A 24999-nucleotide genomic window follows, 5' to 3' on the forward strand; every position below is an offset into this window, starting at 1 on the left:
ACAGAGGATGCTACCTCAAGGACTATGGACATGTGGACTGTACTGTACTGTGCTCTCAGTGCTATGACTCCGTCATACCCCTGAGACCAAAAGGGGGAATGTAGGTACAGTCACCGTCCCGTCTAGAACTTACAAATCCCATCAACCAACTTCCGCGATGACCTACGTCATGCCTGGGCAGGATTACCTACGTCACATCCCCCCAGAGGCCATAAGTGACTCAGCCAACTTCCGTTCTTTCTCTTTTGGCGCTGTGGACTCCGCATCGTACAGACATAAAGAGACAACCTGCTCATCAGAACATCCGAGATCAAGACGTCTGCTTTGCAAGAAAAAGAAGACTCAGCGCGCTTTTGTATTTACCTCTGGCCACGGTAAAAGAATACTTAAGTTGCGCCGTCTCACTCATATTGAGTTACAACCGGTTTTATGTTTATTATAAGTAATGTTACGACTGCCGCCCAAGCAGTTAATTAAAAGTTAGAAGCAACCGGTGGCTTCCGGTATGTAGTGTGTGGAGTAGACGTGTGCGCAGCTCGCTCCCACAATAAGCTTTTTATTCACCTTTTTATCAAGTATCTTTTTTAAACTATTCTCTTGAAAACGGTTTTATATCGACTGTTGTTCATTTTGGAAAGCTCAAAATGTCCAAGCCTAACAGGAAACTCGATAAAAACAATTCTACTCCGGCCAGCGCTAGCATCAGCATGGCTGAAATTAGCTCTTTACTGGAGGAACACAGGAATGCTCTTGCTGCTGACTTCAAGTCATCATTTGACTCCTTTTCTTCTTCATTGGACTCCCTCCACAATATGGTTACAGACCATGGTCAAAGAATTTCCTCTTTGGAGGATAATGCTACCGACATGGATAACCGCATACAACAATTGGAGTCTGTATGCTCTGTTATTAAACGTGACATCGAGTATCTTAGAACCAAGGTGGCTGATCTAGAGGGTCGAAGTAGACGACAAAACATAAGGATAATCGGCCTACCTGAGAACATCGAAGGCAACCGCCCGTCTACTTTCTTCTCCCAACTCCTCGTTGACGTCTTTGGCTCGGACGTGCTTGCCTCTCTTCCTGAGCTGGACCGAGCCCATAGAAGTCTAGCTCCTAAACCTGCTCTGGGCGAGCGGCCACGACCCGTGATCGTACGGTTCCATCGTTTTCAGGTTAAGGACCAGGTTATTCGTGAAGCACGCAAGCGAGGTGAACTGTTCTACAATGGCCACAAGATTCGCCTCTACGATGATTACAGCCCGGACCTGTTGAAACAGCGCGCCGAGTACAAAACCTGTATGTCTGAACTCTATCAGCGTGGATACAAGCCGGCTCTTATTTATCCAGCCAAGCTGCGTGTTACTCTGCCTAACGGAGAGAGGGCATGGCTTTTGTCTGTCGCAGAGGCTACTAAGTTTGTTCGCAATCTGTAGGTGGATAACAGTGTGACTGAAAGTGACTGAACTTTGCATTTAGTGCTATGAGCGTAAGTGTCCTTTTTGGTGTGTGTGTGCGTATTTGGCAGTGCTAACGTTAATGAATGGTTTTTTTTTTTTTTTCTTTCTCGTTAGTTACACAGACTATGCTAACATTGAACTCCTCGACATTGCTCCAGGTGTCAATGTTTCACAACGAGAATGGTTTTCTTTGCTTAGCCTGCTACGTGCTTAGATATAGCGCTGTGAGCTGTTTTGTTTTCTTCCATGTTTTATGCGAGGTTGGTTTGAGTTTGGACAATGTTATGCCTAGTTGGCGTGTTATTAGTGTTAAATGTGAGCCTGCTTATGCAGAAACCGTTTTCTGTTATAGTATCACCATGCAATAGAATATGAGGGTTTTTTTTTTGTGTGTGTGGGAGCAGCGCGTTATTTTAGGAAGTGTGGAAAATATGCTGATCATAGAATCAGAGTGCTCCATGTTGCTGCTCTTTAGTGCAGTAGCTGGATTTATGGGATTTGGGAGGGTGGTGGGTGGGTTTTGGGTTATCGTATTCTCAGTTAGATTTTTTGTGTTTTATGTGTATTTTGTTTTTTCTTGCATGCATGTCGTTTTTACTCTATATAGGCCTATTCAAGGTAGCCAAGTGCTTTATTTCTTATATCTGGTGCGTGGGTGGGGGCAGGTGCAATTATTTTTGGTGGACGAATCAATTATTGGTGGTGTTATAGGCCTTCATTGTCATTCTATCACATAATGGCGCACACAAACACACTGCGTATATCGGGTGGCGCTCTAAGATTTGTTAGTTGGAATGTTAAGGGTATGAACTCTCCTGTCAAGCGCAACAAAGTGTTTGACCATCTTAAACATCTAACCACTAAAATTGCCTTTTTACAAGAGACTCACCTTTTGCCTTTGGATCATCCTCGGCTTCGCAGGGGGTGGGTGGGTCAATTTTTTCATTCCTCCTTTTCAAGTAAGGCCCGGGGGGTAGCAATTCTTATTCATAAATCCGTACCATTCTCTGTGACTAAAGTGATGTCTGACACAAATGGGCCCTATGTTATTATCATAGGTAAAATGGGAAGTAATAACCTGATTCTAGCGAATGTATATGGCCCAAACTGGGATAATGATAATTTTTTCAAAAACCTTTTTTTCTCTCTTCCCAACTTGAACTCCCATCAACTTATTCTTGGCGGTGATTTCAATTGTTGTCTTGACCCTTCACTTGATCGTTCATCCAGTAAACCTTGTAGTTTATCTAAATCCTCAAAAGTAATTCAGATGTTTATGGAGCAGTATGCAGTTGTAGATGCCTGGCGCTTTCTCAACCCTAGTTCTAAACAGTTTTCTTTCTTTTCTCCTGTTCATGGTACATTCTCCCGCATTGATTATTTTCTCATTGACAGCAAAATTCTTCCATCTGTCAGTTCATGTTCCTACAATCCTATTGTGATATCAGACCATGCACCAGTGGTGTTGGACATTTTCCTTTCTGGTAGATCTATGACGCGTTCCCCCTGGCGCTTTAACTCTTTTTTGCTTTCTGACCCAAATTTTGTATCTACTATTAAGAACTCCATTGAGCTCTATATTTCTACTAATGCAAACACTGATACATCAGCAGCAGTCATTTGGGAGGCATGCAAAGCCTACTTAAGAGGAGAAATCATATCATACTCAGCTTATCAGAGAAAGGTCTCCTCAGAGGCAAGGGTTGGCCTTGCTAGAGATATATCAGAACTCCAATCTAAATGTGTGGGTTCGCCTAATGCAGATCTTTCAAAAGAATTGCTCATGAAAAAGGCTGAATTTGACCTTTTGGCTTCCAATGATGCTGCAGAGTCGTTGTTAAAATCACGTCATAAATATTATGAGTTTGGAGATAAGTCTAGTAAACTCCTTGCACATCAAATCCGGCAAGCATCTTCACTACAGCATATTACTCAGATTAGTACTACGAATGGGTCAATTATTGATCCACAGTTAATTAACAAACAGTTCAGAGACTTCTATGCTGAATTATACACCTCTGAATGCGTGGCTGATGAGAGGCAGTATGACAGTTTCTTTGATTCTTTGGATATTCCCTCTTTAGATAATGCAACATCATCTGGTTTAGATGAACCCTTTTCAGTAGATGAGCTTAGAAGTACCTTAATGCTAATGCAGAATGGCAAATGCCCGGGCCCTGATGGGCTTCCTGCTGAATTTTATAAGTCACTCCAATTTTACTTAACATGTTCAATGAATCTTTACAAAATGGTTGTCTCCCCCTCACATTAAGACAGGCCATCATTTCTCTCCTTTTAAAAAAGGATAAAGATCCACTTTCTTGTGGTAACTACCGCCCTATATCTTTGCTCTGTGCAGATGTTAAGCTATTGGCCAAAATGTTAGCTAGGCGTCTGGAGAAGGTTCTGCCAACCATTGTGGCTTCTGACCAGACAGGGTTTGTTAAAAACAGACATTCTTTTCATAATGTTAGACGTTTATTAGATATCATTTATGCTCCAACTTCCTCTGACACCCCTGAGGTGGTAGTCTCCATGGATGCAGAAAAGGCATTTGATCGTGTCGAATGGCCTTATCTGTTCTATGTGTTGAAACGGTTTGGTTTTGGTCATACCTTTATATCATGGATTAGGCTTCTTTATATGTCCCCCCAAGCTTGTGTTCGCACAAACAATGATTATTCTGACTACTTCTCCCTTAAGCGTGGGACTCGGCAGGGCTGCCCGCTCTCTCCATTATTATTTGCCATTGCCATTGAACCACTGGCAGTGGCCCTTAGGTCCAGCCAGATACCTGGCATTTTAAGGGGTGGTGTTGAACATAAGGTCTCCCTATATGCCGATGACCTTCTTCTCTTTGTGTCAGACTTGGACAGGGCTGTCCCTCTTGTGTTAAATGTGCTGCAGAAATTTGGTCAGATTTCAGGCTACAAACTAAATTTCCATAAAAGTGAGGTAATGCCAATTAATGCAGCGGCCAGGGCATATCCGTTATCTGACTTACCTTTCAAAACATCTTTAGAATGTTTTAAGTACCTGGGTGTTTGTATAACCAAAAATTATTCGGATTTATTTAAGTGTAATTTTTCCCCACTTCTGTTTAGGCTGTCTCTGGATTTTCAGCGATGGTCTCTCTTGCCTCTCTCTCTTGCAGGACGGATAAACTGTGTTAAAATGAATGTGCTCCCCAAATTATTATATCTTTTTCAATGTATACCTATCTTTCTTAGTAAACGTTTTTTTCATTCACTGGATCAAATCATCTCTCACTTCTTATGGAATAATAAGGCCCCTAGAATTAAGAAAGACACCTTGCAAAAATCTAAAGAGCTGGGTGGTCTGGCCCTCCCCAGCTTCTTACTTTATTATTGGGCAGCAAATATTAGAGCCTTGTTACACTGCTATTATTCTAGTGACCAACCTCCATCTTGGCTACAAGTTGAGGAGGCCTCATGTGGTCCATCATCTCTATTTTCCCTTCTGTGCTTTCCCACAACTTCATCACCGTCTGTGCATTCGGATAGTGTAGTTGTTAAAAATTGTCTTAAAATCTGGACACAATTTAAGCAACATTTTGCATTACAATCTATGCCTGCTTTGGCTCCTGTGTACTCTAATCCCCTGTTCACTCCATCTAGCATTGATAACGCCTTCTTAATTTGGAGAGATAAGGGAATTATATCATTTAACCATCTTTATATTGATGGTAAATTTGCTTCTTTTGGTCAGTTAGCACAGGCCTATGACTTGCCTTCAACTCATTTTTTCAGATACTTGCAGATAAGAGATTTTGTACGGAAACATTTTTCTGAATTTCCTACTAAACCCCCTCCCACACTCATAGACATCATTCTCAAAATCAACCCTTACATGAAAGGTAGTATCTCAAGGATTTACTGCACTCTCCTTGCGCACCACTCCTCAGCCTCCAATGCACTACGTACTGCATGGTCGACTGATCTCAATACAGAGATAGACCCTGTGGAGTGGGATCATGCTTTGAAATGGGTGCATTCATCCTCTGTCTGTGCCCGGCATGGAGTCTTACAATGTAAAGTAGTGCATAGGGTCCATTGGTCCAAAAGTAGACTAGCCCATGTATATCCAGGGGTAGACTCTAGCTGTGATCGGTGCCATTTAGGACCAGCCACTCTTGGCCATATGTTCTGGGCTTGTCCTGCTCTTGGGCACTTTTGGCAGGGTGTGTTTGATGCTCTGTCTGCTATTACATCCACTAACATCTGTCCGTCACCATTAACTGCATTGTTTGGTGTCCTACCTGTTGGCAATAAACTACCACCCTATTTTTGTGAATTGGTGGCATTTCTATCACTTTTAGCAAGACGTATCATATTGCTGCACTGGAAAGATTCCCACCCCCCCTCCCTTTCTCAATGGATTAGGGATGTCGTTCATTTCATGACTTTGGAGAAAGTCAAATATTCTTTGCGTGGTATCTCACCCAAATTTTATAGGGTCTGGGAACCTGTTTTAGATTATGTCAACTCCTTTTAATTAGATGTCGCCACCATTTGATTAAATAACCTCCTCCAATGCACCATAGCCCAATACCTTGACAGCCTATAATAACAGTAAGTTAGTTTAGCAGCATGCAAGAATTTTTTTTTTCTTTCCATATGCTTCCTATAAACTATTCACTTAATGCAAGTGGATGAGCCTGTATGTGTGTGTGTGTGTGTATCCTTATGGATGTGAGTGGAAGTGAGTGTGTGGTGTGTGTGTGTACATTGGTGTGAATGTGAGTGGTTGGATTGATGATGAATGAACATGGGTTATAATACAGTATGAGACTTTAACCTCCCAACTGCCATTGGTACAGGTTCTTTGCTGGTATATATATATATATATATATATTTTTTTTTTTTTGATTGGGAAGGGTGGGGGTGGGGGGTGGGGGTTTGTTGTATAGTGTGTCTTCACTGTTTGGTTGTTTGATACGTTCTGTAGTTATGTAACTATTTGTGAAGACTGTTGTGCATATTGTCTTGTATAACTTTTATAAATAAATCATATATATATAAAAAAAAAAAAGTTAGAAGCAACCGGATTCCTTCTGACTTAATCGCTGTGCACATTATCGTCAGAGACTCTTCCTCACGAATGATGAAGCCTCGGGTCAAGAATTCTCTGCTTGTTACAGAAGCCTCAATGAGCTCTGTGAAACTCCGTGAAACTTCGGGACATCTCTGCATCCCGCATCAAGATATCGATTACTGGAAGTAAGGCTGGCATTTGGGCAAATTAGTCTTAGGAATTAGCTTTATGAAGTAGTGTGAATTTAAACTCAGAAACTGTTTAATTGTGCATATTGATCATTGTGTCTACATTGCTCTCTCTCCCTCCGTTGTTTCAAAAAGATAAGCTGTTGCATGCTCTCCTATCCTCACTAACATCCTTTAATTTCATTATTACACATATTTTGACCTCATCAAGATTTCAGTGAATTTGGTAATGTTATAGGGCGTGGATTAGCAACCACGGCTAATTCCTTTGTCTCAAGAGACCACGAGGTGATTCTCACCTCCCCCAACACACACACCTCTCCCTCTCACACACACACACACACACACACACACACACACACACACACACACACACACACACACAGACCTTAGATAAGATTCCAATCCCTCAAACACACACACACACACACACACACACACAATTATTCTGTTAAACTGTGTCTTTGTTTGTTGCTACTATATACTTGAAGTCACACAATCTCAAAGAACTCCAAAATTGCCTTCACCCAAATGTATATGAGTGCTATTAGCTGTCTATGTAATACGGTAAGTAATACATTATTCCTGCATCAGTAGTGATCATAAAAATTTGGAATATACCATAATCTAGCTGTTTGGTAATTTATTATTAAACACCAAAATTAATGGTATTATTAACGAGACTGATTTAATGAGACTGATCACTTAAGACCAATAGCACCCACAATATGCTCCCATCCAGACGACATCTCTTTCAGGGAAGACCTTGCATTTTCCAACATGACAATGCCAAACCACATACTGCATCAATTACAGCATCATGGCTGTGTAGAAGAAGGGTCCGGGTACTGAACTGGCCAGCCTGCAGTCCAGATCTTTCACCCATAGAAAATATTTGGCGCATCATAAAACGGAAGATACGACAAAAAAAAGACCTAAGACAGTTGAGCAACTAGAATCCTACATTAGACAAGAATGGGTTAACATTCCTATCCCTAACGCTTACAGACTGTTGTAAAGAGAAAAGGGGATGTCTCACAGTGGTAAACATGGCCTTGTCCCAACTTTTTTGAGATGTGTTGTTGTCATGAAATTTAAAATTACCTAATTTTTCTCTTTAAATGATACATTTTCTCAGTTTAAACATTTGATATGTCATCTACTGTATGTTCTATTCTGAATAAAATATGGAATTTTGAAACTTCCACATCATTGCATTCCGTTTTTATTTACAATTTGTACTTTGTCCCAACTTTTTTGGAATCAGGGTTGTAGAATAAAACAGTTATTTCACTCAGTCTCATCGTACATGGCTTATAGCCAACTCGGTGCTACGATCCTCTTCGGGTATCAGCTCATGTATGACTCGATTTTGTGGAATAACTCTTAAATATCCAAGTTTTTTCTTGTAAAATGTACAACTGTAATCTCAGAATAATACCCCCTGCCTTAGCTCCATTTTTATCATAGATTCTTGTGAGGATTATATGAATTTAATTTTACCCTTAGATATCAGATTTCATTGTAAAGGGAAATGCTGGATTATTGCTCTCTAAAAATAATGTTCATTATATAAACTGAATTCATTTCTTGGACTTTGGACAGGTAGCTCTTGTATCCTTTTTTTTTCAATACCTTCTCTGTCCATTGCTACATACTCTCCCACAATGTGAAAAAACAGGCTTTCCTTTGACTTCCTCTGTTTCTTTTCCTCTCTTCCTGCTTTGGTGCTGCATTGTCTGTCATTGTTAGGTTCCTAAATGTTTGCTGTCACTTGTGTTTTGCTCATTCATTCACTCATTCATTCATCCATTTTCAGTAATTTCCTTCAAGGCCACCGTGGATCCAGAGTCAATCCCAGGAAGACCGTGTACAAAGGCAGGAATATGTCCTAGATGGGACGGCAGTTTATCACAAGGCACCATGCACACACACACTTATGGTGATGATACACGGGGCAACTTTTTGGGCAATGTTGCCGAGCAATGTTGCTGGGCAATTGCGTTTTGACTCTTTTCTATTGAGATTGGGCAACATTGTTTCTTTCTGAATGGTTTTGATAATCTCTGGCAACTTTTTGAGATAAGCCAATCAGAACGCGAGTATCGAGTCATGTGACCTCCGGTGAGGTTCGGATCAGAAATTTCAAACAAATATGGCGGCCGCTCATGGTGATGATACACGGGGCAACTTTTTGGGCAATGTTGCCGAGCAATGTTGCTAGCAACGGGCAACTAGGTGAGACACAGGGCAACTTTTCAGGGCAACTAACAATGGGCAACAACAGTTAGCTAAAAAAAATCGATGTCTTAATTTTTGCTGTGACCATTTAATCAAACTGTCTGTTGTTTTTTAGAGCTTTGGTGAGGTAAATTCCTCCATATAGAATATTAAAATAACAACTTACCGGCGTAAAAACAGATGAGGAGTCTCTCCATCTCTTCACTCCACTGACACTGAGCGGCCGCCATATTTGTTTGAAATTTCTGATCCGAACCTCACCGGAGGTCACATGACTCGATACTCGCGTTCTGATTGGCTTATCTCAAAAAGTTGCCAGAGATTATCAAAACCATTCAGAAAGAAACAATGTTGCCCAATCTCAATAGAAAAGAGTCAAAACGCAATTGCCCAGCAACATTGCTCGGCAACATTGCCCAAAAAGTTGCCCCGTGTATCATCACCATCAGTGTCAGTGGAGTGAAGAGATGGAGAGACTCCTCATCTGTTTTTACGCCGGTAAGTTGTTATTTTAATATTCTATATGGAGGAATTTACCTCACCAAAGCTCTAAAAAACAACAGACAGTTTGATTAAATGGTCACAGCAAAAATTAAGACATCGATTTTTTTTAGCTAACTGTTGTTGCCCATTGTTAGTTGCCCTGAAAAGTTGCCCTGTGTCTCACCTAGTTGCCCGTTGCTAGCAACATTGCTCGGCAACATTGCCCAAAAAGTTGCCCCGTGTATCATCACCATTACAGACTCATTCATACCAAGAGGCAGACTACCAGCATGTTTTTGGGGAGTGTAGGAGGAAACCAAAGAACCAGGAGGAAATCTGAAATAATTTAAAGTAAAACTAAAGTGTTACCTGAATCACAGCCTTCTTGTGGGATCAGAGGTTCATTCACTGCAAACCTCAATACATTTACAGGTACATCAGGGCTTTTAATCTTTTACATACAAGTCTACAATTATCCAGTTTTGCTGAGTCTGTGCCCATGATAGCCTCAGATTCTCCTCTGATCTCTCTAATCATCAAGCTGTTTCAGCCCTCAGACCTTCCACACACAGGACATATTTGCTTTTCACACCATTCTGTATAAACTCTAGATACAGTTGTGTGTGAAATTCCCAGGAGATCAACAGTTTCTGAAATACTCAAACCAGTCCCTCTGGCACCAGTAACACAGCTCACACTTTTCCCCCATTCTGATGTTTGATGTGAACATTAGCTGAAGCGCTTTACCTGTATCTGCATGACTGTATGCATTGTTCTGATGTCACATGACTGAATGATTGAATAACTGCATAAATGCTCATTTATGCAGTTATTCAATCATTCAGTACGGTGTACATTCAGTACGGTGTACGTACAGGTGTACAGGCACTCCTATTCAAATTAAAGTGCATGGTGAATGTATATAATATGCATTTGACCTGAAATACATTCCTTCATTTTAATTATAGTCACAAGCCTTATCAAATGACCTTTAAAGACACTTTAAACCTTGTCATATTCAGTAAACCTATGAAGCACATGACTGCTCAGAAGATAACAATGAAATTACATTTTGAAGAATGTCATGTTCATATAGCAATGTACAGATTGACCTTTGAGTAACTTTTATGCTTTGGAATGTGCAGTAAATTTTAACATGACATCATTTGGATCACATAAGGGAATTAGTCCATGCTCGTAATATAACCTAGAAATAATGACTGTTGTGGTCAGAAGTTTACATTACAGTGACATGAATGTCATCTTGAATATGAATGTCATGGCAATATTTGGGCTTTCAGTGATTTCTCTGAACTGTTCTTTTCCTGTGGCAGAATGATTGCACAGCATACATCTTTAAAAAAAAACCTAGAATTCGGTGCACAATTTTCTTTGGGTTTTCTGAAATCAACACAGGGTCAAAAGTATGCATACAGGGTAAAAATAAATAAATAAATAAATAAATAAATAAATAAATAAAAATTACATACAGCACACATAATATTTGGGTAAAATGCCTCTTCACAAGATTCACCTTGACCAAACCTTTTTTTTTTTTACCATGAACAAGCTTCTGGCAAAATTCTGGTTGGATATTTCATGACTGTTCATGGTAGAATTGGTCGAGTTCAATTAAATTTGTTGTGTTTTTTTTTTCTTGGCATGGACTTGACTTATAAGCACAGTCCATACATTTTCAATAGGGTTGAAGTCAGGGCTTGTTTTAAGCTTAATGTTTGCCTGCTTTATCCTCCACAACCAGCTCTGATGCGTGTTTGGGTTCATTGTCCTGTTGTGTCCCAATCATGTTCAAGTTTCCAATGGTTTGAATTTATGCTGAAGAATTCTGAGGTAGTCCTCCTTCTTCATTATTCCATCCACTTTGTGCAATGAACCAGTTCCACTGGCAGTAAAACAGCCCCGGAGCATGATGCTGCTACTACTGTACCACCACCAGTTGGTCTGTACATCGTGGTCACTGTGGCCAAACAACTCAATTTTTGTCTCATGTGACCATACAGCTTTCCTCCAGAAGGCTTTTTCTTTGTCCATGTAGTCAGTTGCAAACTTTAGTTAAGCTTGAAGGTGTTAATTTTGGAGCAGGGGGTTATTTCTTGGATAGCAGCCTCTTAGTCCATAGTGATGTAAAACTCACTGAACTGTAGACAGTGATCCATCAGCTTCCAGTTCATGGCAGGGTTGTGCCATGGTGGTTCCTGGGTTGTTCCTGACCATCCAAGCCAATTTCCTTTCAGCTGAGGGTGACAGTTGGGGTTTTCTTGAAGCAAAATGGCTTAGCAAAGTGACTACACCTCCCAGTAACTTGCATACAATTGTTTGAACCAATTTTGGGATCTGCAGTTGTTTAGAAATGGCTCCAAGAGACATTCCTGGAGTTGTGTATATCTGCAATCCTCTTTCTCAGATCTGCAGTGAGCTCCTTGGACTTTCCTCATTTTACTATGTGTTGGTCAATCCAATGAGTGCTGTAACAAACTCTTTATGAAGGCACAGAGAAGCTACCAGCTGCAGTCAATCATAATCACTAACATGAGGTTAAGAGGCCTTGGCAAGATAAGAGACATTTTGGAAGTCTCAGCACCTCTGAATTAATGATCTAAGTGAGTGTATGTAAATCTTTGACCCTGCATGTATAATTCTGACCCTGTGTTGATTTCAGAAAACTCAAAATAAATTAAAACTTCTGCACCAAATTCATGTTTTTTTCTATTAAAGAAATATGTTGTACAATCATTTTACCACAAAAAACAAACAGTTCAGAGAAATCACAGAAAGCCCAATACTGCCATGGTATTCATATCCAAGATGACATTCATGTCACTGTATGTAAACTTCCGACAACTGTACCTCTGCCAACTTTATTGAAGGAGGTTATTTTTTCACCTCCATTTGTTTGATTGTTCTTAACGTAACTCAAAAAGTAGTGCATGGATTTGGATGAAATTTGGAGAAAAGGTGGGCCATTGGCCAAGGAACAATTGATTAGATTTTGATGCAAATCCAAACATGTGGCTTGGCAGAGGCCAACAGTAAGAATATGTTGAATTGATCATATTTTTTTGTAGAATTTACAAATTGTTGTAGTTTAAACACAAACTGTAATACTAAAACAAAATGTGATAGTTAAAATTACATCATTGCCACAGAGTGCCCTTCTAGTTATGTACTGTATTTAAAACTAAGACTAACCTTTCTCCATGACTTTGGCTTTCCTTTTTGCTGTATATCAAAACAAATATTTCATAGTCAGTCATCAGAATTTAGTTGAAAACTAAGCAACAACTTTTAGACATGGTCAGACTCAAAAACATACCAGGTCCAGCTGATCTGATGGGTTTGGTCAGCTTTGGTACTTCTGCAAGAGATAGAGTACAGTCAGAAATGAAAGTCATATTTGTTACTTGATTCAGTTTAGTTTATTTATTTTAAATTATTATTATTTTCAATGTATGTATATATACACCTCGCCTTTGGGGGATCAGTCTGAGCTTCTCTTTGGGAACCACACGACCTGTAACATGTCTCTGACATAAATCTTATGACTTTGGGATAATATTTGGGTTATATACATAAACATTACATACCTTTACTTTTCTGAGTTTTTACTTTCTCCTCAGGTGCCTTTACTTTCAACAGTTTTGAGACAGTAGCTGAACAGCATATATAGAGAATGTGACAAGAAATCAGCCAGTATGTTTACACACACACACACACACACACACACACACACACACACACACACACACACACACACACACTAATATTCCACTATTGTTCTGAATATGACAATATTCAGAATTTGATATGCATCATGTAAACAGCATATTCCTTTTCAATATTCCAAATCTAGCCTTATTCTGAATTTAGCATTTTCTTATTAAGACGTGGGATATACTGATATTTTTGGGGTTTTAGGATAATTCTTTGGACATGTATACAGAGTATTTGGAATATGAATCTCAGTTGGGGTTTTTACTACAGTTTGTGACACACGGCCTCTACGGGTTGTACACAAACCAACAAGGGGGCATTGCAATGCTGAGCATGTCAACAGGAATATTAGTGAAATATTCATTTTCATTAGCCATGTAAAGTGCTTAGTAGGAATACTGTCTTGTCTTTGTGCACATAAATGTTGTGAGTGTCCCTTCTAAAGGCGGTGTTTTCAAATTACTCTATATGGTAAAATAATATAATTAAATATGTTATCATAGAAAATACATATTTCCCAATACAGGAATCTGTTATTTGGCCACATACATCATAACAAAACAGATGTACATTTAAAGTATGTGGTTATATTTGTATATTATGCTGTAAGCCAAGCATCAGGTTTATATTACAATAGGGGCTTGTATAGCAGACGCTCCACATAAACAGGTTTAAAAACATACAGTATGTAATCATTGATATCATTGATGCAGTGATGGTTTCTGTGAGGAAACCTTTACTTAGCATTTTTGGAAGGAGTCTCCAGTGTCAGTGCTTTGTAACAGTCAGAAGTAAAGCTCTAACGTTAAGTTTTCTGACACGGAAAGAGTTTTTGGCAACATAACGCAATAATTTTTTTTCTTTTAATCCTTAACTTCAATAAAGGGGCGGCACGGTGGTGTAGTGGTTAGCGCTGTCGCCTCACAGCAAGAAGGTCCGGGTTCGAGCCCCGTGGCCGGCGAAGGCCTTTCTGTGCGGAGTTTGCATGTTCTTCCCGTGTCCGTGTGGGTTTCCTCCGGGTGCTCCGGTTTCCTCCACAGTCCAAAGACATGCAGGTTAGGTTAACTGGTGACTCTAAATTGACAGTAGGCTAGGGTGACCAGACGTCCCGGTTTTACTGGGACAGTCCCGATTTGGGGTTGTGTGTCCCGACTCCCGACAAAAGTCTGTCGGGACACGGATATGTCCCGGTTTTCGCCACTTGCAAAGTTTGCGACTGAGCAGCGTGGGAATCATTAGCGGAGAAATGTCTGCATTTACTATTTTGATGAATTGACAGGAATCGCAAACTTTCCTGGTTACTGCCCCCTGGCCCTGTGGCATGGGTGTTTATTTAGCCACATTATTCCAGACAACAGAACGTGTTGCCATGCAACAATAAAATAAACATTAACTGGCGCGAATGTTCTTTGTCTAGCAGCTAGCAGCAGTAATGCTGCAGCAATTATGCCGAAAAGAAAATGTACCTTTTCCAAAGATTTACAGGGCACCTACCCCTTCCTCCGAGAGGTGCAGAACAATGCGCACGAAGCCTACTGCACACACTGTAAGTGTTTTGTTCTTGTACTGAGTTGGGTAGCCTATGTTGCAAATGCTGCGTGCTCCTGTGGGCTCCTCGGGCTGTCGCCCCTCTCCTCCTTTATTGCTGTTTTGTTTGAGTGTATATTTACGGAAGCCGCGAGAGGCCCTTCATATAATCTTTTTTTATTCACCTTGTTATCCCGAGATAACAACATAATTAATTCAGGATCTCGAGAAAACAACACAACTAATTCGAGATCTCGAGAAAACAAAACCGTTATTCCGAGATCTCGAGAAAACAAAACAATTATTTCATGATCTCAGCTGGATCACTGTATCTCTGTCGGTAGAGACGAAGCCGGGCCAGTCTTCTGCGGAGGTGCCGCGGACTAATTTTGAAATTATCCCTTATTAAAAGACTTAATGCAATCTCTCCCTGTGTCAACCCCTGATCAAAATATTGCCTTATTAGGTGATCGATTATTCCAGACATTCTAATGACCAAAGTTGCGTCTATACAGAATGAGAAATAGGCACCTGAATGAACCATTTCTCAGCTGTTTACTCGAGATCTCGGAATAACGGTTTTGTTTTCTCGAGATCTCGAATTAGTTGTGTTGTTTTCTCGAGATCCTGAATTAATTATGCCGTTATCTCGGGATAACAAGGTGAATAAAAAAAAAAGGATTATATGAAGGGCCTCTCTCGGCTTCCGTAGTATATATTCTCAAATCACTTGTCTCTTTTTTGTTTCTGTTTAACATACCATTCTGACAGTTTGGCCATATTGCTGTGTTGAACAGCTTGTTGCACCTTCCATTAAAGTGTTCACTTTTGTACACATCATCTTGCTTTATTCATTCAGTTGTGGGGAATGGTTAGTAAGGTTGATTCTGACCTAGGCTATGTTGAGGTCACATATCTACTTTTTAAGTTCATGCTATAGTGCATACAATTTTAGAGATGTAGCCTACATGTGCATATGCATTCTTCTTGGTGTTCTCACAAACAGGTGAAATAAATCAGCTTAAATTTGGCCTATGGACATAGCCTGGCCTATTCTCAGCCATTACAAAATCTGTTGTCTGACCATAATTTAACTGATCTGTATACCACTATGCTACTAGATAACAAAATGCCTGTTTGTTTTATTTCATGTGAGATGTTGATAAATGTGAGCTTCAACAAAATGATAAGACCACCTCTCTGAGTGTCACGTTTACGTAAAAAAAAAGGTGTGCGTGCACGAGCATGGTCGCGCACAAAAGTGTTCCGGTTTCAGACTAGGGAAATCTGGTCACCCTACCGTAGGTGTGAATGGTTGCCTGTGTCTATGTGTCAGCCCTGTGATGACCTGGCGACTTGTCCAGGGTGTACCCCGCCTTTTGCCCATAGTCAGCTGGGATAGGCTCCAGCTTGCCTGCGACCCTGTAGAACAGGATAAAGCGGCTAGAGATAATGAGATGAGATGAGAACTTCAATAAAGTAAAAAGAGAAGCTGGTGAGGGATTGACTGGTTACAGCTGCTATAACGTAAGTGCGAACTTGTTCCATGCATGTTCCACAACATTAAATGTTGTGGAACATGCATTAAAAATATGCAGTGCTGTTATTTAATACATTTAAAAAAATGTTTGCAACCTTGGGTAGATTGCTCTAGTATAAGATGAATGAAACCTGTCGTTGATTATTTTCCTGTAACAGCACACAAAAAAAGTGTTTCAGACCTTACTTATAATATGGCCATATATCAGATTTCATACAGTCGGTTTGATAATCAGGAAAGGTGAAGGTGCTGACTGCAAAGTCATCTGAAATTTTCAACATTTTTAATTGTAGATTAAAAGTGAATTTTTATCTCAGCAAAACATCTGCATATAGGATACATGGTGTGCAGCAGTGAAACTTCTCAAAACTCCAACAGCAATAGAAATAGAACATTTTGCTCAGAATTCACCTTTACAGTCAGAACCTTTAACTGTTAAGATGTTGAATCTACTGGTGCCTCATTTGGTGTGCACTGTTTGGAACAGCAAATTCCCTTGTGTTGAAACTTGAAAATCCAACAAAAGAAGCTTTCAAAACATTTTCAGTTTGCTAGGTTTCATTAAATTAGTTATATTACAGGCATTTAGCAGATGCTGTTATCCAGAGTGACATACAACAAGCGCGCACACACACGCACACACACACACACACACACACACACACACACAGTGCCTGGGGAGCAGCTGGGAGTTACGTGTCTTGCTTAAGGGCACTTCAGCCATGGACTTCCTGTAGGTCCAAGGAATCAAACCAGCGACTCTTTGGGCCCAAGGCTGCTTCTCTAACCTTTAGGCCATGGCTTTTAATAGTAAAGTTATTTATTGCTTACCTTTCTTTATTGGAGTTACTTTTCGCTTCTTCACAGGAGGCTCTGAAATTCGGAAACCAGTCTTCAGTTATATTCATGATATTATTCATATTAATGAAAGTAAGAAGACAATACAGAACTGTCATGCTTAAAGATCATAGGCAACGGTTTTCAATTTATGCACATTTGAAACTTTATATGTTAAAAAACCCTCTGTAATTTTCTTCTGGTCCCAAGAAGTATTGTTAATAAGTAATAATAAAAATAAGTTAGTGCAGATCGCGGCGAATTTTGTTTGGCGATTTTCGTGACTACTCGGCGCGTGATGTCATTTAAGACAAACTAAGTTTGTGAATTGAGTCCACTTCCATTTACTTGCATTACCGTTCGGCTTGAGTGCAGACGTGCGTTCACGAATTTCCAAAGAAAAAACATGCCTTATTGTTGTGCAATGAACTGTAATAACAGGACCAGTTCAGGAAGAAGTTTTTACCTTTTTCCAAGAGAGGAAAAGTGGCAGAGAGAGTGGGTTGACTTTTTCTGGAAGAGGAGAAGAGGCGGAGCGAGAGGGTTGGCTTTTTCTGAAAAAGGAGAAGAAGCGGAGCAAGAGGTTGGCTTTTTCCGAAAAAGGAGAAGAGGCAGCGCGAGAGGGTTGGCTTTTTCTGAAAGAGGAGACGAGGCGGAGAGAGTGGATTGTGCATGTGAAACAAAATCAAGCAGTCAAAGAAGAAACGGATCAACAACGCTCAAGCAAAAAGGAGAAGATTGCAGGTAAACATTTTTACTTTTGCTTGCAATTGACAAGTCAAGAATCCTGAGGGATCCTGTACAATCATTGTGGAAATGAGACAAAGGGATATTTCCTCGCTTAGAGTAGGGTACATGCTTGGAAAGGAGATGGGCGCCACCAAGCAATCCAAGCCAGAGAAAAGACATGAGAGATGAGTGACTATGTCAGCATCTCTCATGCCCCCCTACGACCGCAATGCGGTTACGGGAATGAACAGAACAGAGTCAGCTATAAATAGTATCATGCCACGGATGGCAGGCTAATGTGGCCTACCGGCACACTGTCAAGTAATCATTACCTATATCCACTATGGAGGGCGGTTTAATTATTCTTCAAAAGGGCTCTTATTTAGTATTACGATGAAAGTAAGAATTTATCATAACTACCAGGATAAATCGTTTGGGCGCGAGTCTTGTTGAGGTCCGGGGTCACCATGATCAGAGTCGGCCGAGTCGCTGTCCGATTCCGAGGCCGTACGGTCAAACCAGTGAGCCACATTCACCGATTGCTTTGCAACGGCCATAGGTTCATACATATATGGTTTCACCTCTCGATATTCAATTTGGAGAGTTCCTACTTCAAAATCGCTATCGCTTTCAGACATTTTACACAATCCTCTCACGACCAATGTCCATGCACATGTGCCCGGTTCGCAAGTAAACACAGAACTGCTCGCAGTCTGTTTGCCTTAAATGATGTCACGACGACTGTCCCTGGTGGTGAAAGTGCACATAAGTGAGTTGTAAACAGGAAGTTGGGCAAACCAGTATATTTTAACCGTTTTATTCAAATTTAGGGTGCAAATTAGACAGTAGGAAGATTGAATTCACTTTTTGGGCCATTCTTCTAGACAATAAAGTTGATATTCTACATTTCACCTCCGACCATTGCCTATGACCTTTAACTCGTAGATCCTTTACCTTTCTTTTTGGTTGCTTGCTTTGGTTTCTCTTGGTCAGTGTCTGGATTTTTAAGTGTAATGAAAGAATATTGTGTAAGTACAGAGCTGCATACAAGGCGATATTAAAAATTATTGGAAGAAAAATCGGAAATTTTCTCTTGGTGAAATTTGGATAGTGTTATATATTACTAAATAAGTCTAATACTAATGAGTTTTAGAGCAGAAATAGCAATGTTTTTATCGCAAAAGATACCTATAGTTAACAGTTTAGCAAATTTGAGTGCATAATCGAAGGGATTGTCTTAAAATTATAAACATTATACCACATGACATAGGCTGTCACATGACCTACATGGCCTAGACTGGCTTGATCTGCAGCGACATACATACATCAGAGATTTGTTTTTTTATATATATATATATATATATATATATATATATATATATATATATATATATATATATATATATAATACAGAGCCAGTGACAGTGGTCATTTTTAATAACTTGTGGCTACAAATTAAAATTTTAAATTGTGTAACTTAAGCCCACGTTAAATATAATCTAACTTTTGGAGTGTAATTAATATATGGCCTCCTATTAGTTTGGTGAGAACCAGAGGAAAAAAAGTCATTTAAGATGATGCAGGCTATGCAACAAGGCCACTGACTTCAGTATGTCTATATGCATCATTTCAATATTGGAGGAAAGTGTATTAGTGTGTGTGTGTGTGTGTGTGTGTGTATATATATATATATATATATATATATATATATATATATATATATATATATATATACACACACACACACACACACACTAGGGCTGTCAAAAGATTAATTTTCTTGATCGCAACTAATCTCAGAAATTTCATAGTTAATCGCAATTAATCTTGATTTACTTTGCATGTGTAAAATTGATATTTTGCAGTAAGACCGTTCGAATCTAAAGTTAAACCCACAATGCAAAGTATTTCTGACCATTGTGTCTTAAATTGGAATAAAATGAAGACAGAGACAAAAGCAGAATTTATCTTTTGGCCTTTTTTATTTCAAAAAGAGTGTAGAGAAAGGAAAACAAGTATTAAGAATGAATGACTGGCTACTGCTTGACACAGGGTGCATTTTACTCTCGTCTTGTCGACTTGTCCGTCTGGATGTTTTTTAAATTCAAACAAACCATTCAGAGGTCCAGAAAACCGTTGCTTATCCATCACAAAAGAGGACTAAACTGAAGACAAGAGCGTGTCCTTCCATGCCAATGCCAACGACTCGATGGAAACCACATGCTTCCGCTCGAGCTGCCTACGGATGCGTAGAAGGAACAAAAGACTAGCAAACTCGAAATAGCGCGTTTAACCGAAAATGAGTTTAATTAATACAACCAGAGGAGCTGCATGTGGATGGTAGAAGTGCGGAAAATGCTGGTAAACTCTGATCGCGATTAAAAAAAATATTCGCGATCACAATTTACATTAATCTAATCGCGATTAACGCGTTAATATTCCCAGCCCTAATATATACACACACACCGGTGTATATATATGGGTAATTATAGGAAATCACATGCGCTGACTGGTAGAGAGAGTCAGACTATTTCTCACTAATCACCTCGAGCGACTTGGCAAAATGGCGGCCAATCCCTTTGTCACCATAAGTGAGGAAAAACTGCAAACTATGAAAGAAAATGCTGTTCTTAAAAGCACTAAAGATGCTACCGGTACAGAGTTTGGTCTAAAACTATTCAAAGGTAAGGTGGAATTGTGATTTATTTTATGGATTTCAAACAAAGTATTTTATGTGACTTACATAGATAAGTGACAAGCCTGTGCCATGCTGCAATTACATTTGAAGTTTGATATAAATTATATAAATATAAATTTTATATAAATGATTTTTTTAAATATGATTTAAAAAAATAATCACCAATGTATTTATATGAAAATAGTTTTCCACCTCAGGCTCAGTGAATAGAGGCTCTGCACAATCACGTGACCCCATAGCAATGACAACTATGTCACCATGACAGGGGGCATGCTTGTAGTGCTTCATTCAGATGAATTAGTTGTTATTGATGGGTATGGGAAGGTTTTGCTGTGGTTTGGATATGCAAATAATTTTGAACAAAACAAAGACATCAGATTTTGAATTTACCAAAAGTAATTCATCATTGGGGTGCCTACACCACTACAGTGGTGTAGTGGTTAGCACTGTCACCTCACAGCAAGAAGGTCCTGGGTTTGAGCCCAGCAGCCGGCGAGGGCCTTCTATGTGGAGTTTGTATGTTCTCCCCATGTCTGTGTGGGTTTCCTCTGGGCGCTCCGGTTTCCCCCACAGTCCAAAGACATGCAGGCTAGGTTAATTGGTGGCTCTAAATTGACCGACGTTTAATTGATGTTTGTCTCTGTGTCAGCCCTGTGATAACCTAGTGACTTGTCCAGGGTGTACCCCGCCTCTCGCCCATAGTCAGCTGGGATAGGCTCCAGCTTGCCTGCGACCCTGTACAGGATAAGCGGTTACAGATAATGGATGGATGGATGAATTCATCATTGGGGGAAAACGTAGAGAAATTTCTAAATGTAGAAGGAAAAATGGGGAAAAACATTCAGTGGGACTCTGTGTTGAATGGAGAGGTCAAAAACCCTATGGTACTGTATGTTCACTTCATTTCCATGAAGGTAAGAATAAAAACATATATTAATATTAAAACATGCATTTACATTTGGGGATCCTTCGGAGCGCGTTGTGCGTGCGCTTGGGACCCAGTCGTTATGGGAAACACCTGATACTGATTTTAGCACAATCAGCATGCCCTGTAAGGACCCAGAGGCTTTTTGACCTATTATCACTGTCACATTTGTTTCTAGCCATGTTTATAACTCTGCTTTCGGTTTCATTTGTGTTTTGTTTTTGTAAATATCACGCCTGCTAATAAACACTTCCTGCACTTAGACCCATCTACCATCACATACCTGAGAGAATACTTCACAAAGTCTCTGTGAAAACAGCATGTTGATTGCGCTCAAATCAGCATCAGGTGTTTCCCCATAATGACTGGGTCCCAAGCATGCACACAACATGCTCTGAAGGATCCCCGAATGCAAATGCACTTTTTAATAATATAATTATTATTTTTTAATTCTTACCTTTGTGGAAATGAAGTGAGCATACCATAGGGTTTTTTATCTCTCCGTTCGATACAGAGTCCCACTGAATGTTTTGCCCCTATTTTTCCTTGTATGTTCAGAAATTTCTCTAGTTTCTTTCCTCCGATGATGAATTACTTTTGGTAAATTGAAAAATCTGATGTCTTTGTTTCATTCAGAACAATTTGCACATCCAAAAATGCAGCAAAACCTTCCCATACCAATCAATAACAACTAACTCAGCTGAATGAAGCACTACAAGTGTGCCACATGGTGGCGTAGTTACACATGGTGGCGTGCAAAGCCTCTATATTTGTGAATAATGACCTTGACTTCATCTTATTTATTATTCACTGATATTCACTTCATCTTCAACGAATAATCATTAAATATTATAAATCATTTTTATGTTTAAGTTCCTGTTGCAAAAATCATTGAATTCAATTCCATTTTGTGACACTCATTTTAAAATACAATATTCACCCCAAATGAATGTTTTTGTGACCACGAACTAGCTCTCATTTAAATCATGGACTTAATGTAGTAATTTCAGAGCAGTTTAATTTTAATGACATTAAGGAAAACTCCTTAATGAAGCTGACTATGACTTTTATATTACTAAATGTAATTATATCCACAACTCCTCATTATTTAAACACACTGTGTCCCATAATTTATCCCCCCCCCCCCAATTTTTTTTTTACAAAATCACTATATAATGGAGAGAAAAATTCTGTTGTCAAGAAGAGGACATACTTTGTCTTTGAAGCGTGACTGCATGCGTTGCTATTGCAGCAAATTGAGCCTCTGAAGAAAAAAAAAAGTACAAACAAAAGAATGCCAAAATGGTCAAAAATCTCAGTAACCTGGGATGTTGAGAAATGCTCAGGTTAGAATAGCAAATGAGACACAGTAAGTAGAAAGACATTTCAGAGTTGAGCAAAACAATGCTGAATGGGATGGCATGAAAACAGGACACCAGACAGTGTGGAGACTGTCTTTATTTTTTTTATCTTGGGCTTTTTTTCTCTTTCATTGAATGGAATGCATTATGAAAGCAGGAAAAGATGAAACATGACAGGCTAAATATGAAGCCCCAAAAAATGCAATGCCCAAGCATTTCGTTATGTCTTATCCATCAGGAAAAGTATAAAACCACCCAGACTGGTGGATTAGTGTCATAGACATTAGCTGTGCTTTCTGGCCTATTCACTGAGCAAGACAGTACACAAAAGAAAAACACAAACATATTCCAGTTCCAGGTTTAATAATGAGTTTTAATCTCACTAATTACCCTGGCACGGGAGCAGTGCTAATTGTGCACTAATCATTCCCTCAGTCTAAAAATAGAGCCTGAATTGTTTTCTACACCGTTAAATATCAACTCCAGCCACTCGAATAATGAGCAGCCTTTTTAGAAAAAGAGGATGGGGAAAATATTGAATAAGACTTAGCCAGTGCTTTAATTAATGTAAAAAGGGTAAATTAATAATTAATATATTATAATAATTAAAGGATAATTAACAAAAAAATAGAAATTTAATGAGCTGCTTTGAAATGAAAGCAAACCAAATAGTCCAAGACCTTGCATAAGTATTCACCCCCTCACCATCTTGACCTTTTCTAAATTTTATAGTGTGAAAATTTGCAGCTGAAATGGACTTTATTTGGTTTTCTATTTATTTACTTACTTACTTACTTACTTATTTAACTTTTCAACATATTGCACGATATGTCTAAAAATTGAAGGTGCACAAAAATATAATTGTTACATAAAGGTTAATTTGTTTGCAGAAGTAATCCCCCCCCACTAGTCTTGGCTGCAATTAAAGTGACAGGAACTGTCATATTGAGACCATGTGACACTTTATTTTCAAGCATGTGAAATCATTCAAATATTTATGGAATGGACCAACCTAAATTTTTGTTACAGTCATCATTTTTCAGATTTTCTGTATAAACTATATTTGATATTTCATCCCATAAACGGTAATAATAATAATAACTAAATCAAAAATCCAACAAGGCGGCACGGTGGTGTAGTGGTTAGCGCTGTCGCCTCACAGCAAGAAGGTCCGGGTTCGAGCCCCGTGGCCAGTGAGGGCCTTTCTGTGCGGAGTTTCCATGTTCTCCCCGTGTCCGCATGGGTTTCCTCCGGGTGCTCTGGTTTCCCCCACAGTCCAAAGACATGCAGGTTAGGTTAACTGGTGACTCTAAATTGACCGTAGGTGTGAATGTGAGTGTGAATGGTTGTCTGTGTCTATGTGTCAGCCCTGTGATGACCTGGCAACTTGTCCAGGGTGTACCCCGCTGACTACAGGCGAAAGGCCTGTAGTCAGCTGGGATAGGCTCCAGCTTGCCTGCGACCCTGTAGAACAGGATAAAGTGGCTAGAGATAATGAGATGAGATAGGAAAAATCCAACATAAAATGTTGATTTCACTGTGTTCGCCACTCATGACTACCACTATCAACAGTGAAGAGAGTTTTAAGCTCCACCCACTTGGCACAATCATATCATGTAATTTATCCCTGCAAATAAAAAGAAAATTAGAAGGGCACACAGTAGAGTGCGTACCTCTGCCAAACCACATATTATCAGCGTCAAAATCAGATCACCTGTACCTAGGATAATACTAAAGCTGTACACCAAATTTCGTCAAAAACCATTCACTACTTTTTGAGTTACGATGGGAACAGAAACAAACAAACAGGTGAAAACACAACCTCCTCCAACCAAGTTGGCAGAGGTAAAAATATTGTTTCCTGATATAAATATATGTCAATGTTTGTGCCATTATGACATAGTTTTCTTTATAAACCTATTAAACAATACCAACTAGAGTGGAAACACATGAAATCACATTGGATTTTAAAACTGTTTTTCTCAAAATCATTTATTTTAGTATATTCAGAACCAAAAATATCAGTTTCAAGAGCCTCTACTCAGACTAATGGGAAGAATGTTACAGATAAGTTTCTCAAAATGTTGATTGTTGGATTTGTTCTAGATTTTACAAAGAAAATGGCATAAAATACTTTTTATAACTTTTTATCTCTCTCATATATATATATATATATATATATATATATATATATATATATATATATATATATATATCAGTGGT

General features: G+C 39.3%; 1 protein-coding gene across 6 annotated transcripts in view; it reads right to left on the reverse strand.

Annotated features, from left to right (window-relative positions):
- The window catches only part of trdn (triadin), a 265042-nt gene that overhangs the window by 42582 nt on the left and 197461 nt on the right, over nt 1-24999 (reverse strand). For 5 of the 6 annotated variants that reach the window (XM_060916449.1, XM_060916445.1, XM_060916447.1 and 2 more), the window contains 7 exons: nt 22629-22679; nt 18747-18788; nt 17058-17099; nt 13033-13098; nt 12912-12959; nt 12762-12803; nt 12638-12667 (listed from right to left, as the gene is read on the reverse strand). In XM_060916449.1, coding sequence (XP_060772432.1) covers nt 12638-12667; nt 12762-12803; nt 12912-12959; nt 13033-13098; nt 17058-17099; nt 18747-18788; nt 22629-22679 — 321 coding nt within the window. The remainder of the gene's footprint in view (nt 1-12637; nt 12668-12761; nt 12804-12911; nt 12960-13032; nt 13099-17057; nt 17100-18746; nt 18789-22628; nt 22680-24999) is intronic. The other variant, XM_060916448.1, reaches the window with a different exon arrangement.

The sequence above is a fragment of the Neoarius graeffei genome, chromosome 3, assembly GCF_027579695.1.
Source record: "Neoarius graeffei isolate fNeoGra1 chromosome 3, fNeoGra1.pri, whole genome shotgun sequence".
In the NCBI taxonomy this organism is placed as follows: domain Eukaryota; kingdom Metazoa; phylum Chordata; class Actinopteri; order Siluriformes; family Ariidae; genus Neoarius; species Neoarius graeffei.